General features: G+C 48.1%; 1 protein-coding gene across 1 annotated transcript in view; it reads right to left on the bottom strand.

The window, feature by feature from the left end:
• PEPD (peptidase D) overlaps nucleotides 1–15,296 on the bottom strand; it is a 142,214-nt gene that overhangs the window by 83,750 nt on the left and 43,168 nt on the right. Inside the window, exon 7 of the mRNA XM_017855047.1 lies at nucleotides 11,763–11,807. Coding sequence (XP_017710536.1) covers nucleotides 11,763–11,807 — 45 coding nt within the window. The remainder of the gene's footprint in view (nucleotides 1–11,762; nucleotides 11,808–15,296) is intronic.

Below are 15,296 nucleotides of genomic sequence, written 5' to 3'. Positions count from 1 at the left end.
GGATTCCTTTCCACAGATAAAATCAATAGGAAGCTTAAAGCTCTTAGCGATATGGTGAAGAAGATACGTTTCTTCTCTCAATAAGAAGGAAGAAAGGCAAATTAAAACTCTAGGAACAACAAAACAAAACAGATGTATGTATGAAGGCTGCATTTATTCACATGGTACCAAAGTAACAACAGGCAGATTACTCTCTAGGTCAAGGGGTAGTAACCCAGTGATCAGTCTTAGCATCATTGATTGTGCGTCAACTAAGTATAATTTGTGTCTGAATGCAGTGCAATAAGAAATACACATCACCTGGGATGTATTCTGGCAAATGTTTTAAACTTCTATGGCTTTAGATCTAGCTTCCAGTTTGCAAGAAATATGGGGATAGAGGAACAAGCCAGCCGCCACCACAAGGGAACAACCACACAAATCCAGAATTGGGATGCTGTGGTACAACTGGCCCAGCCTTTCAGTATCTGGGGGAAAAACCATCACAACACCCAAGTAAGAGATAGAAACTATACTGGCCACATCTGGGATGTCTTATGGATAACTGGAGGAATTCCTATTTACGTGAACTTTCTAATTTTCAACAATGCATGTATATATGTCGCTTTTGTTCTAATGAAAATAATAATAAAATTTTTTTTTTCTAATAAAAAAAAGAACACCATTCTTTAAACAGAGAATAAACTAAAATATGGAGTGATTTTGTACAACTGATGGTTATATAAGAAAAACAGTCTAGGCCAGGCGTGGTGGCTCATGCCTGTAATCCCAGCACTTTGGGAGGCCGAGGTGGCCGGATCACGAGGTCAGGAGATCGAGACTATCCTGGCTAACACGGTGAAACCTCATCTCTACTAAAAATACAAAAAATTAGCCAGGCATGGTGGTAGGCGCCTGTAGTCCCAGCTACTCGGGAGGCTGAGGCTGGAGAATGGCATGAATCTGGGAGGCGGAGCTTACAGTGAGCCAAGATCGCACCACTGCACTCCAGCCTGGGCGACAGAGCGAGACTCTGTCTCAAAAAAAAAAAAAGGAAAAGAAAAACAGTCTATATGCTCTTGACGCTAGGAGCCTCCTCTTGAGGGAGGTCCTGGGCTTGTGACATCCAACCCAGAGAGAAGGCACTCCCGCCCCGATACATTACTTAGCTCTGCATAGACCATGGTCATAGTGATCACAGAAACAGTTTTATGGCTGTTTTTTTCCGTTGTTATTTTTTGGGTTTTTTTTTTTACCTTTTAGAGTTAATGTCTCCCCCGAAAACAGGTAAGATTTACTGGACACATAAATGCAATGGAAATATTACAAACCCTAACAAGGAAACGCAACAGAAGTTGGGAGGTGAAGACGGGCTGGAGAAAAGACGTGTAGAGAGAGCAGGGCCCCATCTGTGCAGCCTCAGCTCACCCAGGGCAAAGGCAAGATAGGGTGGAAAGTTCACAGAGCAAGAACTAAAGGAGGCTCAAGTGTATGACAAGAAGGCAAAAGGAACCCGTGGAAGAACCAGCAATAAACATACGATGAAAAGATGGGTGGGGGTGACAGAAACGGCCCAAAGAATTGGCTCTGGGGAGGGCTGGTGTGGAGAGAGATGGGCTGGCAGGAGTCGCTGGTTTCAAGATAACCTAGCTTTCCTGTACTGATTTTGTACTAGTGGCTTTTTAAACCAAGGGTACACATTGCTTTGGTAGCACTTTAAAAACCTTAATGAGGTGCTGTCCATAATGGTAAATGTCCATTCATTCATTTCACATCACTAATAAGTAAGTGCCAGCTAGATGTACCAGGCACCGGTGATGGAGTGGAGTGAAAGGGCCACGTCCTCCCCTAATGGAGCACAGAGACCACGGAGAGAGGGATACAGTGCGAGTGAGTAAACACACAATGATGGAGTGGAAGGAGGGCTGCTAAGAGCAGGAGCTGGGGTGCCATGTGAGGGAATGATGGGAGAGGCATGAGCCCTTTTGGTTTGGGGCTGGCCACCCAGTGAGGGAGGTCTGTAATACTGAGACCTGGAGAATGGAGGTGGGCAACCCAGCTGAGTCCCTCTGCACAAGGCAGAGAGTTCCCAGTGCACCCCCTGGCCAGTTCCTTTCCCTTTACTAAAGATGACCTACCTGCACCAAAGCTCCCAAAGGCCCACCCATGACCCTCACAAAGGGATCAACTCAAACACCCTCAAGATCAGCAAAGCTGGGGTGTCTGAGGACGCAGACCAGCACCCGCGCCTCTGTCGAAGGGCACCTCTCCTGCATTTCCTCTTCCTCCTCCTTGGCCTGGCCAGGAGCCCACCTGAGCTGGCCTCCATTGAGGCAGCCCAGACAGAGGGCCCGAGGCAGGCAGGCGAGGATGATGGGAACGCAAGAGGCCCGGTGGCTCTCCGACTCCCATCAGAGGCAGCAAGCCCTTGGGAACTTCACGGGAGCAGCCCACGCCAGCCAGCCGCTGACTCACACAGTCTCCATGATGCCACGCAGCTGGGATAGCCAGTCATTTGTCACTGGGAAATGAGGTGGGCACCCTGCGGCGCAGCGACACCTTTCCAAGACCACAGAACCTTCCGGGGAATGTGGAAAAAACAAACCCACAAGCCCAGGGAGACTTTCTCGAATGAACGCCCTTTTTCTCTGGCAGAGGCAGCCCTGCAGCCTGACGGTGTGCTGTTCATCATCATGAAGGTGCCTCTGATGCTGCCATATGGCGGGTGCAGTCTCATTACCTGGGACCCGGCACTTGCTCCTGTCCCCAGAGGGTGAGAGTTCAGAGCCACAGGCAGCCAGCAGCTCAGGCTTCTGAGCAAGAACCCATTCGCAGTCCCTCGGGTGTCATTCCCACTGCCACCCTCTATGACACCAACCCAGGGATCCCGTTGTCAGGGAGCAGGTCTCTCTTCTCTCAAATGACAGCATGGGTGAGGGCCAGGACCTCCCGCCCTGCAACCCCTTACTTTCTCCTGGAGCCGCCCTCTGCCTCCATTCAGCTTAGATCCCTGGCCCTTCTCTACGGCCACCACTCTTGCCAGTGCTGTAGACTCCTCGGCCCTGTGCCCACCCATCTGCACGGGCTCAGCCTGTGCCTGCTCCAGGATCACTGAGCACTGCCAGGGGAAGTCAAGCACTGGCGATGGCCAAGCAAGGCCCAGTCACCTCGGCGAGACCCCAGCTCTGCCGTGAGCTGCAGAGGAACCCGCAGGAGGGCTACTCTCAACTTCCCGCACCTTCCAAAGATTTCTACCCCCAACTTCTGCCCCCAGCGGGAGCCACCGTGGATGAATGAATTCCACTCCTACTTCTTGGAGCGCACAGCAGCCAGCAGATGGGTCCACTCTCACCTCTCCTCCTCCAAACTCCCAGGACTCCCCATCCATCCTCTCCTCCCTCCCTTTCAAGGGAAGGTGCATCCTCTTCCCAAGCTCACACGCCCACCTGGGGATCCCAGCTCCAACCTCCACCATGCACCAACCCCTCCTGCTAGAAGCTCCATGGCCACCGAAACAGCTTCCTCTACAAGTGAAGAATCCTCCCCTCACTCGCCTCCTTCTCCTCTTCCAGCCAAGCCTCCCCTACGCTGCCTGCCGGGCCCTAACAGTCCTTGCCGTGGGGGAGGAGGGAAAGCAGCTTTTGCATTCTATTTTGAACTTCCTACCCATCTCCTCCCCTCTCCGCTTCTCTCTTCACCCCCATCATGCTGCCAGTCCTCCCCTCTCCTCCTTGCAGAAGGCATGGTTCCCTCTGCCTCTCCCTGCTTTCCCTCTGCACCCACCGGCGGGTCCTCGCGCCCTGGAGCTCAGTGTGTGAGAACCCCCACTATGCCCGCATTTCAATGCAGCTCTGCCATCTTCCTGCTACTTCAGCAGAGACCCGGGTGTCATCCTAGATGCCCTCTCCCATCACATCCATCCGCCGCTTCCCACATCCAACCCACGGCCAACGTCCAGGCCTCCAGTCCACCTGCTCCAATAGCAGCTGGGGATCTTCAGGAAATGCAAACCTCATCAGGCTTTCCCTCGTTTCCAGTGGCCTTTAGGTAGCCTCAGGATGAAGGTAAGCCTCTAGTAGAGCACAACTCACGTTGGTGCAGGCCATCTCCACCACTCACCCCACGTGTTCTCCCAGCCTCCTACCTCCTCCCTCCTCTGCCTGGAACTTGTTCCTGCCCACCTCCAGCTCCCACCCAAAACACACTTTTCTCGGGGTTGGAGACGACCCCCTTCTACCCTCCCACCCTGGGCTAAATCCCTTCTCTGTGTTCCCTGGGTAGTCTAGACAAATCCTCAGAAACCTCTAACACTTAGAATTCTTTTAACTTAAGTATCTTCTGAAAGGCCATATATAGCCCTGGAAGACAGGGTCCCAGCACCAGCACAGACACGCAGTAACTATGTGTCATCAAAGCTACCTGGCCTTCCACCAAAGCCAGACAACAGCTCATTTCCAACAAGGAGAGCTGATGGCCTCATTTCAAAGAGAAAAGGAGGCCTCTCCACCCAACCCTCTCCACCCCATGGCAGCATGGGATGTTGCCAAACCGAGCACAGCAGGGGCAAAGCCTCCCCAGGCTCCAGCAGCCCAAACTCCCTCTGCCACTGCCTCGTCCCAGTCCCACAGGTAGGAAGAGCAGCCCCAGGTTGACGACAGGAGCCCATGCTCCCAGGCTCTCCACTCCGCCTCCCACTGCAGCTGGGGCATCCTCCTATGGTGATGAGCAGGAAGAGGTCATAATCTGCCAAAGGAGAAAGGACCACATCTTCCTCCCAGCAGAGGCGATAAGCATCTCTGCCGTCGAGGCCCAGGGACCTACTTGCTTTTCCAATCTTACTTTGGGGGAAGTGGAAAAAAAAAAAAAAATCAAACTGAACCAGGGCAAATTATTCCACAAAGGCAGTTCTCTGATGAAACCAGCCTGGCTGGGCTTTGGCCTGGCCCAATTGAATCTATGCTTAAATAGACGTCTGCTGTGTGCTGGTTAACCAATTATCCATAGGGCATTCTGGGCCTGAAGTCTCACCCAGGCGCCAGGCATAGAGGGATGCATCCCAGCCTGGCCTGGTTATCTCACAGCACAAACACCGGAAACAGTTTTTAAGATGACTGCAGAAAAGAACGGGATTTTCCAGCATTCCACACAGTTTCTCCCTATCTCCAGGAGGAATGCACCACGCTGAATATGATGAACCCATTTCCAGTGTTCTTGAGCATGAACAGAGAAGGACAAAAGGGTGCCCCAGCCTCCGTGGCTCCACTGGCCCCTGGAGTGAGAGATGCATGGTCAGACTCAGTCCCATCCTTGTCTGCCCCGGGGCATGTGTTGGATGGTTGTTAAAAGTATGATCTACTACAAGGCTGACAGCCCCATGAGAGGACAAAGGCCACCTCCTCCAGGAAGCAAGAGAGAATCATGGCTCAGGACAGGATGACAAAGATGCCACCTAAGAAGTTTGAGCAGGCCGGGCATGGTGGCTCATGCTTGTAATCCCGGCACTGTGGAAGGCCAAGGCTGGAGGATCTCAGGCCAAGGCTGAGCAAAGGAATTCGAGGCCAGCCTGGGCAACACAGCGATAACCTGTCTCTACAAAATATTTAAAAATCAGACAGAAGGCCAGGCGTGGTGGCTCATGCCTGTAATCCTGGCACTTTGGGAGGCCGAGGCAGGGGGATCACCTGAGGTCAGAAGTTCAAGACCAGCCTGACATGGAGGAACCCCGTCTCTACTAAAAATACAACATTAGCCGGGCGTGGTGGCACATGTCTGTAATCCCAGCTACTCAGGAGGCTGAGGCAGAAGGGTCGTTTGAACCCGGGAGGCAGAAGTTGCGGTGAGCCAAAATTGTGCCATTGCACTCCAGCCTGGGCAACAAGAGCGAAACTCCATCTCAAAAACAAAAAAAGAAGAGAAAAATCAACTAGGCATGGTGGTGTGCACCTGTAGTCTCAGCTACTCGGGAGGCTGAAGTGGGAGGATGACTTGAGCCTGCGAGTCGGAGGTTGCAGTGAGCCATGATTACAACACTGCATTCCGGCCTAGGCAAGAGCATAAGACCCTGTCTCTAAAAAGAGAACTTTGGGCAGAAGTCAGCTCAGGTTCTTTGGCCAGGAAAACACGTGCCAGGAGATGTGGGCACTGCACAGCCTCACAGAGAGTCCCCAGCTCATGGCCACGCTGTGGGCATCACCATGCCTGGAGGCTGCTCAAACAGACAGGGGGTGCTGCGAGGCAAAGGCTCCTACCCGATGTGGGCCTGCTCTCCTGCTACAGACCTAAAATCACAAAAACTAGATGAGGCAAAGATGTATTTGTGCAACCTTATTTTTTTCCTTAAATATTCACAAGTCACAGAACTGCCTCTGAGCATTAAACCCTGAATTAAGATATCAATTAACTGAGGTCTAAACACTCCACTGATTAAAATAGTAGTGAGACAAGGATGAAGCATTTCCAAAATCAGCCTCTAAGCATCAAAGTGCCACCGTGTTGAACAAAACTCATTTAAAGGGCCAGGAATTCCATCTCTCCTGGAGGTGGATGCGCAGGGAGTGGTTCTGTTGGAGCCAGGTGGGCAGGAATTCAACACCACTGAACCCCCAACAACTACCCCTTCCACACTCCATGACCCAGAGATGCAAAGGATAAAATCCCACAAGGGGAAGGACAGAAAGAAAAGAGCTGGTTGGAATTACATATCCTCGGGGGAAATCAATCAATAAGTCCTCTCAAAGAAACCAGAGCCACGAAGAAAACGATGGCTTAGCTCAGCCGTGAGCCGAGTGTGCCTGAAACCTAGCTAGAGATGGGCAGACGTGGGGCAGAGGTCCACCTCCACGCTGGACCAGGGCCTGGCCACGCCTTTCCTTCTGTCTGATGCTCCCACATCCATCTCCTGCCTCCTGGCGCGCGGTGACTCAAGTTCTCACTCTCACCTAGGAGTCCCACTTCCCATGTGGCTTTCTTGCTGGCGTAGGGTTAAATGCCTATTCATGAGGACACAAAGATGAGCAATGCTACTGGAATCCTTTTCACAGACACACCGAGAATTTAGGTCATCATCTACGTATCTTTTCTAATTTGGGACATGTTACCCAGGACGTAGAATCCTGGGACACGTCTACCTGTGAACCAACCATAGCTTCCCATCTCCTGTGCACACAGAGAGGCTGGTGAGCAGAAATAGACACGTTACCCACCGCCTGATTAATGCATGCAGGATACTTTCGTTCTGTGTAATTAACAGCTCTAAAACCGGCAGATGACTCAATTTAACACAGTCTCGCTTAAAACCCAAGAAGGCACACGGCAATTGCTGACACGCCTGCTCTCCCCTGACGCTTCCAGAGGTACTTAACTGAAACCCAAGGCACTGAGCTATCAGGTGGTATGAAAGCATCTCCTTTTATTTCCCACCTTGCCTTCAGATCAATTTAATCATCTGCAAAACAGTAAAGCAGAACCACAGCCTAAATTATGGAAGTAAGATGCCTGCTCTTTTGAAGTTTCAACTTTTGACCTTCACATTCAAACTGCACTACCCGGCACAAGAAAAGAAATTATCAGTTATGATCTCATGTTTGTGGGGAAGAGTATGATTATAGAGGAATTTACAGGAAATCAAAAAGGCGCTCCTTGAGAGAATAGAAAACAATAAAACAGTCACAGGAAGGAAATGAATGACAGCTGAACAAAAATGAGAAAGCAAGTTTGCCCGTGCTAGGAAAGGCTGCTTGCTGCTGCCTTCCAGTCAGACAACCTCCGGAGGAACCTCATGTCCCCAGCCAAGCTGCCAGAGGGAGCTGAGGTGCATGTGGGTGCCAAAGAAGCCAAGCATCTGCCCCTGGTCCTCCACCCTACCATACCCTGGCCCCAGCACAAGACCATTCCAAGGGCACTGGACCAGTAGTGAGCTGGGAGGATGACTGACACTCAGGCAGCCCCACTCCATGGGTACCCCCTCAGAGCTGCAAGGAGCAGTGCAAGAGCCTGGGTTCAACAGTCTGGGCTCAACTGGCATTTTCTTGGGCAAGTCACTAACTTCCCTGTGCCTCAGTTTCTTCATCTGTAGCATGGGAATAACTAGAACACTTACCTAACACACCACAAATAAAATATCTTTAAATACAGTGACATGTGTCAAGTGCTTAGCACAACACCTTGTATACACGGAGTCTTAACAGGTGACAGTGTTATCAAGATGTGCCGGGCTGCAGCCTGGCTAACATGGTGAAACCCCATCTCTACTAAAAATACAAAAAGTAGCCGGGCGTGGTGGTGCGTACCTGTAGTGGGGAGGTGGGGGCTGAGGCACAAGAATCACTTGAACCCGGGAGGCAGAGGTTGCAGTGAGCCAAGATCATGCCACTGCACTCCAGCCTGGACAACAGAGCAAGACTCCATCTAAAAAAAAAAAAAAAAATGTGCCAGGCTGGGTGCAATGGCTCATGCCTATAATCCCAACACTTTGGAAGGCTGAGGTAGGAGGATCTCTTAAGGCCAGGAGTTCGAGACCAGCCTGGGCAACATAGGAGACCCCGTCTCTACAAAAAAACAGAAAAATTAGCTGGGTGTGGTGGCATGTACCTGTAGTCATAGCTACTTGGAAGGCTGAGATGGGAGGATCGCCTGAGCTCAGGAGGTCAAGGCTAACGATCCCGCCATTGCCACTCCAGCCAGGGGGGGGGGGGGGTGAGAGACAAAAGTTGAGATCCTGTCTCTTAAAAAAAAAAAAAAAAAAAAAACCTGTAATCCCAGCACTTTGGGAGGCCGAGAACGGGCGGATTCACGAGTCATGGAGGGATCGAGACCATCCTGCTAACACGGTGAAAACCTCGTCATCTACTAAAAATACAAAAACTACCGGGCGAGGTGGCGGCGCCTGTAGTCCCAGCTACTCGGGAAGGCGCTGAGGCAGGAGAAATGGCGTGAACCGGGAGGCGGAGCTTGCAGTGAGCTGAGATCTTGGCCCACTGCACTCCAGTCCGGGCGACAGAGCGAGACTACGCCTCAAAAAAAAAAAAAAAAAAAAAAAAGACATGTCAGCACTTGACTTATACTCTCAATCTTTGAGCCTACTTTGCAAGTGAGGAAACTGAGGCTGGGTGAATCTTCATATCGATACCACGAGTTAGGTTTCACCACATCTCCGTTTTACAGATCAAGAAGCTGAGGCTCAGAAAACTCATGACTTCCTGAGTAGGGAGGAGCTGGGGCTAGAATTCACATGTGCCCTAGTTGATGGTTTCCTGTTATCCCCATGATCCTACCAGAGAGAGAGGATGGTGAAGATATTCAAGACCTAACGACAAAAGATGTGCCCCTGAGTCGTAATCTAACATCAGGGAAAGCCCACCCTTTCCTGTTAATAAAGGACCTGCCCGCCACCCCACACAGCATCCTTCCTTCAATGACCCAGGGAGTGTGATGATCATGACTACAGTGAACCCACCGAGAATGACAGGGACCCGGGCTATTAAAACATACCCCTGAGCAGCAGGGACGATATGACATTTCTAAAACAGTTCTACTGCCATCAACTGCCAAATAAGTCCTTTCTGCTGCTTGCTTTAATAAAGTTGGGAGGTATGCTTACGAACGCGGGCGCGACCTCAAAGCCTCAAAAATGTCACTTGAATTAAAGCATGTTTCTTCGAAAGTGACGAATTAATGACTTATCCCTTAGGAGATGTGGGAGTACAGGACCCAGCTGTGGTCTCCAAGGCACCCAAGCTGTAAGCGACCACAAGGGAATGTCCCACGTGAGGCAGTGTTAAGTGGACATGGCCCATTCTAAGTACCCAGGATTTATTCTTCCGCCAAATGGGGGCTACAAATAGGACAGGCTCTCTGGTTTCTCTTCAGAGCTTATAAATCTTTTGCCTTTTACAGACAAGTCAGGCACTTATTACTTTATTTTTTTGAGACAAGGTCTCGCTCTGTCACTCGGGCTGGAGTATGGTAGTACAATCATGGCTCACTGCAGCCTCGACCTCCTGGGCTCAAGTGATCTTCCTGCCTCAGCCTCCCAAGAAGCTAGGACTACAGGAGTCCAATGCCATGCTCGGCTAATTTTTTGAAATTTTGTTTTTGTAAAGATGGGATCTCTCTCTGTTACTCGGGCTGGTCTCAAACTCTTGGCCCCAAGTGATTCTCTCATGTTGGTCTCCCAAAGTGCTGGGATTACAGGCATGAGCCACCAGCTTGGCTTTGTCACTTTATAAAAACAAGAGGTAACTGTGAACTTGAAGAACACCAGCCCCATCTTCACAGAGGGTGGCTGTGAGGGCCCACTGGTTAGAGACCCACTGGCCTCTAACCCTGAGGGTGCAGTATTAGCGCCTATCGTCAGCCCTCAGTTCTCCACCCCCAGCTCAGCCCTCTCTCACACTGGCACCTGCCTCAGATTCAACACACCCCAAGTCCCAGATCTGCCCTGGTATCTGGCCCTCCCAGTTGTCCCCATCTCAGTGACACACCACCTAGCTGTGCGGGACAAAAACCTGGAGTCACCTTCAACTCCGCCCTTCACTCACGTCTCACAACTGGTCCCTCCCAGGAGCTTTCCATCTTGACTGCAGCCTCACCACTCAGCTCTGTCCTGCCTCTGCCCTCTACTGCCAGCTGCACCCCCGCAATAGCCTCCTAACTTGCCACCTGTTCCCATACTTGCCCTGCAGCTGGGTCTCTAGTCTGAGGTCAAAATGATTTTTTAAATGCAAACCCAATCTTACCATTCTCCTGCTTAAACCATTCAAGGGTTTCCTGTGTTTCCCATTCCTCTGAAGAAAAAGTCAAGACGGACACCAAGGCCCACCCAGCCATTGCCTGTCTCTCCAACTGTTCTCGGGCTCTGCTCCCTGGCTTCGCACTGGCCACACAAAGCCACCACCCTTTCTCTTGTTTCTGTGAACGAGTGGTCCTTTCGCCTCGGCCACTCTCTCCTACTCCTTTTTCCACAGCCAATGCCCATTCATCTTTCAGGACACCTCCTTGGTCCCAAGCTCTAAGACTAGGCGAGTCAGAGTTCCCAGCTAGATGGGAAAGAAAATGTGATCATACAGACTTATGGTCAGATGTGAGAAGGCTACACATCTCCTAGGCAAGTGATGATGTGGCAAAGGCCTGGCCTCGCCTCTCTTCTACATTCTCAGTAAGTGTAGTCATCCAGCAAAGAAAAAATGCCTTGCTGCTGTCAAAGAGCAATGTGATGGCTTAGGAAGAAACTGGTGGCACACTGGGATTGGAGGGCCACTTCCAGGGCCCACAGAGGTGACGCCCAGCATAAAACAGCTCACTTTGTAGGCAGCTAGTAGAAGCCAGTTGTGCAGCAGGTAAGGGCTAACAGTATCACCACAGGAAGGAAGAAGGTGACAGAAGAATGTGTAGAACAGAATGCTACCTTTGTCAAGACACATGCGTGATGTGAGGAAAATGTGTTTACTTTCCTGGCAATGGGATTATGCGTGATGTTTATTTCTGCCCTTTTCACTATCTACCTTATGCTGGAGCTATCTAAGTTTGGTTTACTTACGGTAGGAGTTTTCGTAAGATCGCAAATAAGTTTAATTGATGTTTAAGTGACTCATGCCCTTTCAAAAAGAGTACAGCCAGCCAACCAACAACAAAGAACAAGCAAAACAGAAAAGGCTATGGGAGAAGGTTCTGGGAATCTGCTTTTTGAGGGGCTCTCTGAGATGGTGTGGGCAGGAACAACAGGGCATTCCATCCCCATGAGCTGAGCACAACAAACAGGCACGGTGACCACAGGCCGTACTCACCACTCAACGATCTCTGGGTGAAGAATGGTGTTGTTGACTTCAAACCTGTGGGGGAAAAAGAAATCAAGCCCATTAATCCAACAGTCTATCATGTCCCAGCAAGAACCACTTCATTCAAGACATGCACACATGATGAGGAGAGAGTCCCACACTTTAATTTCATGACTTCCTGACCCACGAAAGGCCTGTTGATCCCTTCCTGCAGCAGACCTGGCAGCCTGGGTCATGTCCTCCAAATGCAGTCAGTTGGAGAGTAAGCTTTATGGCTACAAAACACCAGCCTCGATCCCCACTAGGCAGACAGTATGGTCTCTTGTGTCAAGTATACCAAAATACACACAATAGGAGTACCAGAAGGAAAGAATGCAGAGAAAGCAAAAACCTCACCAATTTGATGAAAAACATTAACCTACATATCCATAAAGCTCCATGAACTCCAAGTAGGACAAATTCAAAGATATCTATACTCAGACACATCATAATCAAACTGTCAAAAAAGTATCTTGAAAGCAGCAAGAGGAAAGTATTAATAATTCATCACTTACAAAGGATCCTCAATTAGATTAATAGCTGATTTCTCATCAAAGCCTATGGTGAACAGAAGGCAGTGGGATGACATTTAAAGTGCTGAAAGAAAAAAAAAAGTCCACCAAGAATTCTATATCCAGCAAAGCCATTATTAAAAAATGAGGGAGAACTAAAACATCCCAGATAAGCAAAACCCAAGAGAATTTATCACTAGCAGACCTAACCTGAAAGAAAAACTAAAGGGAACTGTTTCAACTAAAATGAGAAGATACTACAGAGTAACTTGAATCCACATGAAGAGAAAGAGAGCACTGGCAATGGCAACCATATAGATAAATATAAAGACAGTATAAATGTATTTTTTGTTTATAACTCCTTTTCTCTCCTGACTTAAAAGACAACTAAATAAAGCAATAATTGTAAATCTGTATTGATAAGTACAAAATGAATAAAGACGCAATCCACAGGCAATAACAACACTAAAGAGAGAGAGGAAAAGGAGACATCTAGGGGCAAGCTTTTGCAAACTATTTAAATTAAGTTGACATTAATGCAAACTGATTTTCAAGTTTAATAGTCAACTGTATCCCCATGATCAATAAGAAAATAGCTAAAACATACAGAAAAGGAAATGAGAAAGAAACCAAGATGTTACAATACAAAAACAAATCAAACACAAAAAAATGTAATGGAGAAAGTGAGGAGCAAAAATGTTATAAGACATAGAAAACTAATTTTAAAATGGTAGAGTTTTTCCTTATCAATAATTACTTTAGATGTAAATGGATTAAATTCTCCAATCACAAGGCAAGGATTGGCAGAATGAATTCTTTTTTTTTAAGTTCAGGGTTACATGTGCAGGTTTCTTATACAGGTAAACTTGTGTCATGAGGCTTTGTTGTACAGATCATTCTGCCACCTAGGTATTAAGTCTAGTGCCCATTAGTTATTTTTCCTGATCGTCTTCCTCCTCCCACCCTTCACCTTCCAATAGGCCCCAGTGTGTGTTGTTCCCCTCTACGTGTCCATGTGTTCTCATCATTTAGTCCCACTTGCAAGTGAGAACATGTGGCATTTGGTTTTCTGTTCCTGCATTAGTTTGCTGAGGATAACAGCCTCCAGCTCCATTCATGTTCTTGCAAAGGACATGATCTCATTCTTTTTTATGGTTGCGTAGTATTCCATGGTGTATACCATACCACATTTTCTTTATCCAGTCTACCATTGACAGGCATTTACGTTGATTCCATGTGTTTGCTATTGTGAAGAGTGCTGCAGTGAACATACACATGCATGTGCTTTTTAGAACAGAACAATCTATATTCCTTTGGGTGTATACTCAGTAATGGGATTGCTGGGTCGAATGATATTTCTGTTTTTAGGTCTTTGCGGAATTGCCACGCTGTCTTCCACAACGGTTTAACTAACTTACACTCCCACCATCAGTGTATAAGTGTTCCTTTTTCTCTGCAACCTTGCCAGCATCTGTTATTTTTTTACTTTTTAATAAAAGCCAGGCAGAATGAATTTTTAAAATATGATTCAACTATACGCTCTAAAGAGACACACTTTAGATTCAAAGACACAAATAGGTTGAAAGTAAAAGGATGAGAAACGATGTGCTACACAAAGAGAAATGAAAATGGAACTAGAATCGCTATACTAACATCAGACAAAATAAGCCTTAATATACAAAGTTGTACTAAAAACAAAGAGGACATTTTATAACGATAATTAGGTTAATCCACAAAGATAAAACAATTACAAACATATGCACATAACAGAGCTCTAAGATATACGTATCAAAATCTAACAAAATTAGAGAAACTGACAATAGTTGGACACGTCAATAATCTACTTTCGGTAATGAATAAAACAACTGGACAGAAGATTAAAAAGGAAACAGAAGACCTGAACAAAAACATGGTGGCTCACACCTGTAGCCCAGCACTTTGGGAGGCTGAGGTGGGTGGATCACAAGGTCAGGAGATCGAGACCATCCTGGCCAATACGGTGAAAACCCATCTCTACTAAAAACACAAAAATTAGCGGAGCATGATAGCAGGCGCCTGTAATCCCAGCTACTCAGGAGGCTGAGGCAAGAGAATCGCTTGAACCTAGAAGGCGGAGATTGCAGTAAGCCAAGATCGCGCCACTGCACTCCAGGCAAGCGACAGAGAAAGTCTCCGTTTCAAAAAAAAAAAAAAATACACACACACCCGCCCCCTCCCCCCAAACAGACCTAACAGGCGCTTCTAAAACACTCAGCCAATAGCAGCAGAATAGCCATTTTCTCAAGTGCACATGGATCATTCTCCAGGATACACTTTATGTTAGGTCACAAAACAAGTTCCAATACATTTCGAAAGACTGAAATCACACTAAGCATGCCCTCTGACCAAAATGGAATGAAATAAGAAATCAGTAACATAAGGAAAATAGAAAAATGGACAAATATGTAGAAATTAAACAGTAGACTCCTAAATAACCAATGGATCATATATCAAACCTTAAAGGAATGAAAAAGGGGGAAATTAATACTGACTTTACAGAAACAAAAAAGTTTGTAAGGGAATACTATAAATAACATATAGCAACAAATTGGAAAACCTATTTGAAACAAATCCCTAAAGACACAAACTATTAAATTGATATAAGAAATAGAAAATCTATGCCGGGCGCAGTGGCTCACGCCTGTAATCCCAGCACTTTGGGAGGCCGACGTAGGCAGATCACCTGAGGTCAGGAGTTCGAGACCAGCCTGGCCAACATGGCAAAACCCCATCCATCTTTACTAAAATACAAAAATTAGCTGGGTGTGGTGGCTTGTGTCTATAGTCCCAGCTACTCGGGAGGCTGAGGCAGGAGAATCACCTGAACCCAGGAGGCTGAGCATGCAGTGAGCCAAGATCGTGCCATTGCACTCCAGCCTGGGTGACAAGAGTGAGACTCTGGGAAGGAAGGGAAGGGAAGGGAAGGGAAGGGAAGGGAAGGGAAGGGAAGGGA

This window comes from Rhinopithecus bieti, unplaced genomic scaffold (genome assembly GCF_001698545.2).
Source record: "Rhinopithecus bieti isolate Rb0 unplaced genomic scaffold, ASM169854v2 scaffold_39998, whole genome shotgun sequence".
In the NCBI taxonomy this organism is placed as follows: Eukaryota; Metazoa; Chordata; class Mammalia; order Primates; family Cercopithecidae; genus Rhinopithecus; species Rhinopithecus bieti.
This window is presented reverse-complemented; position numbering and strand designations above follow the sequence as displayed.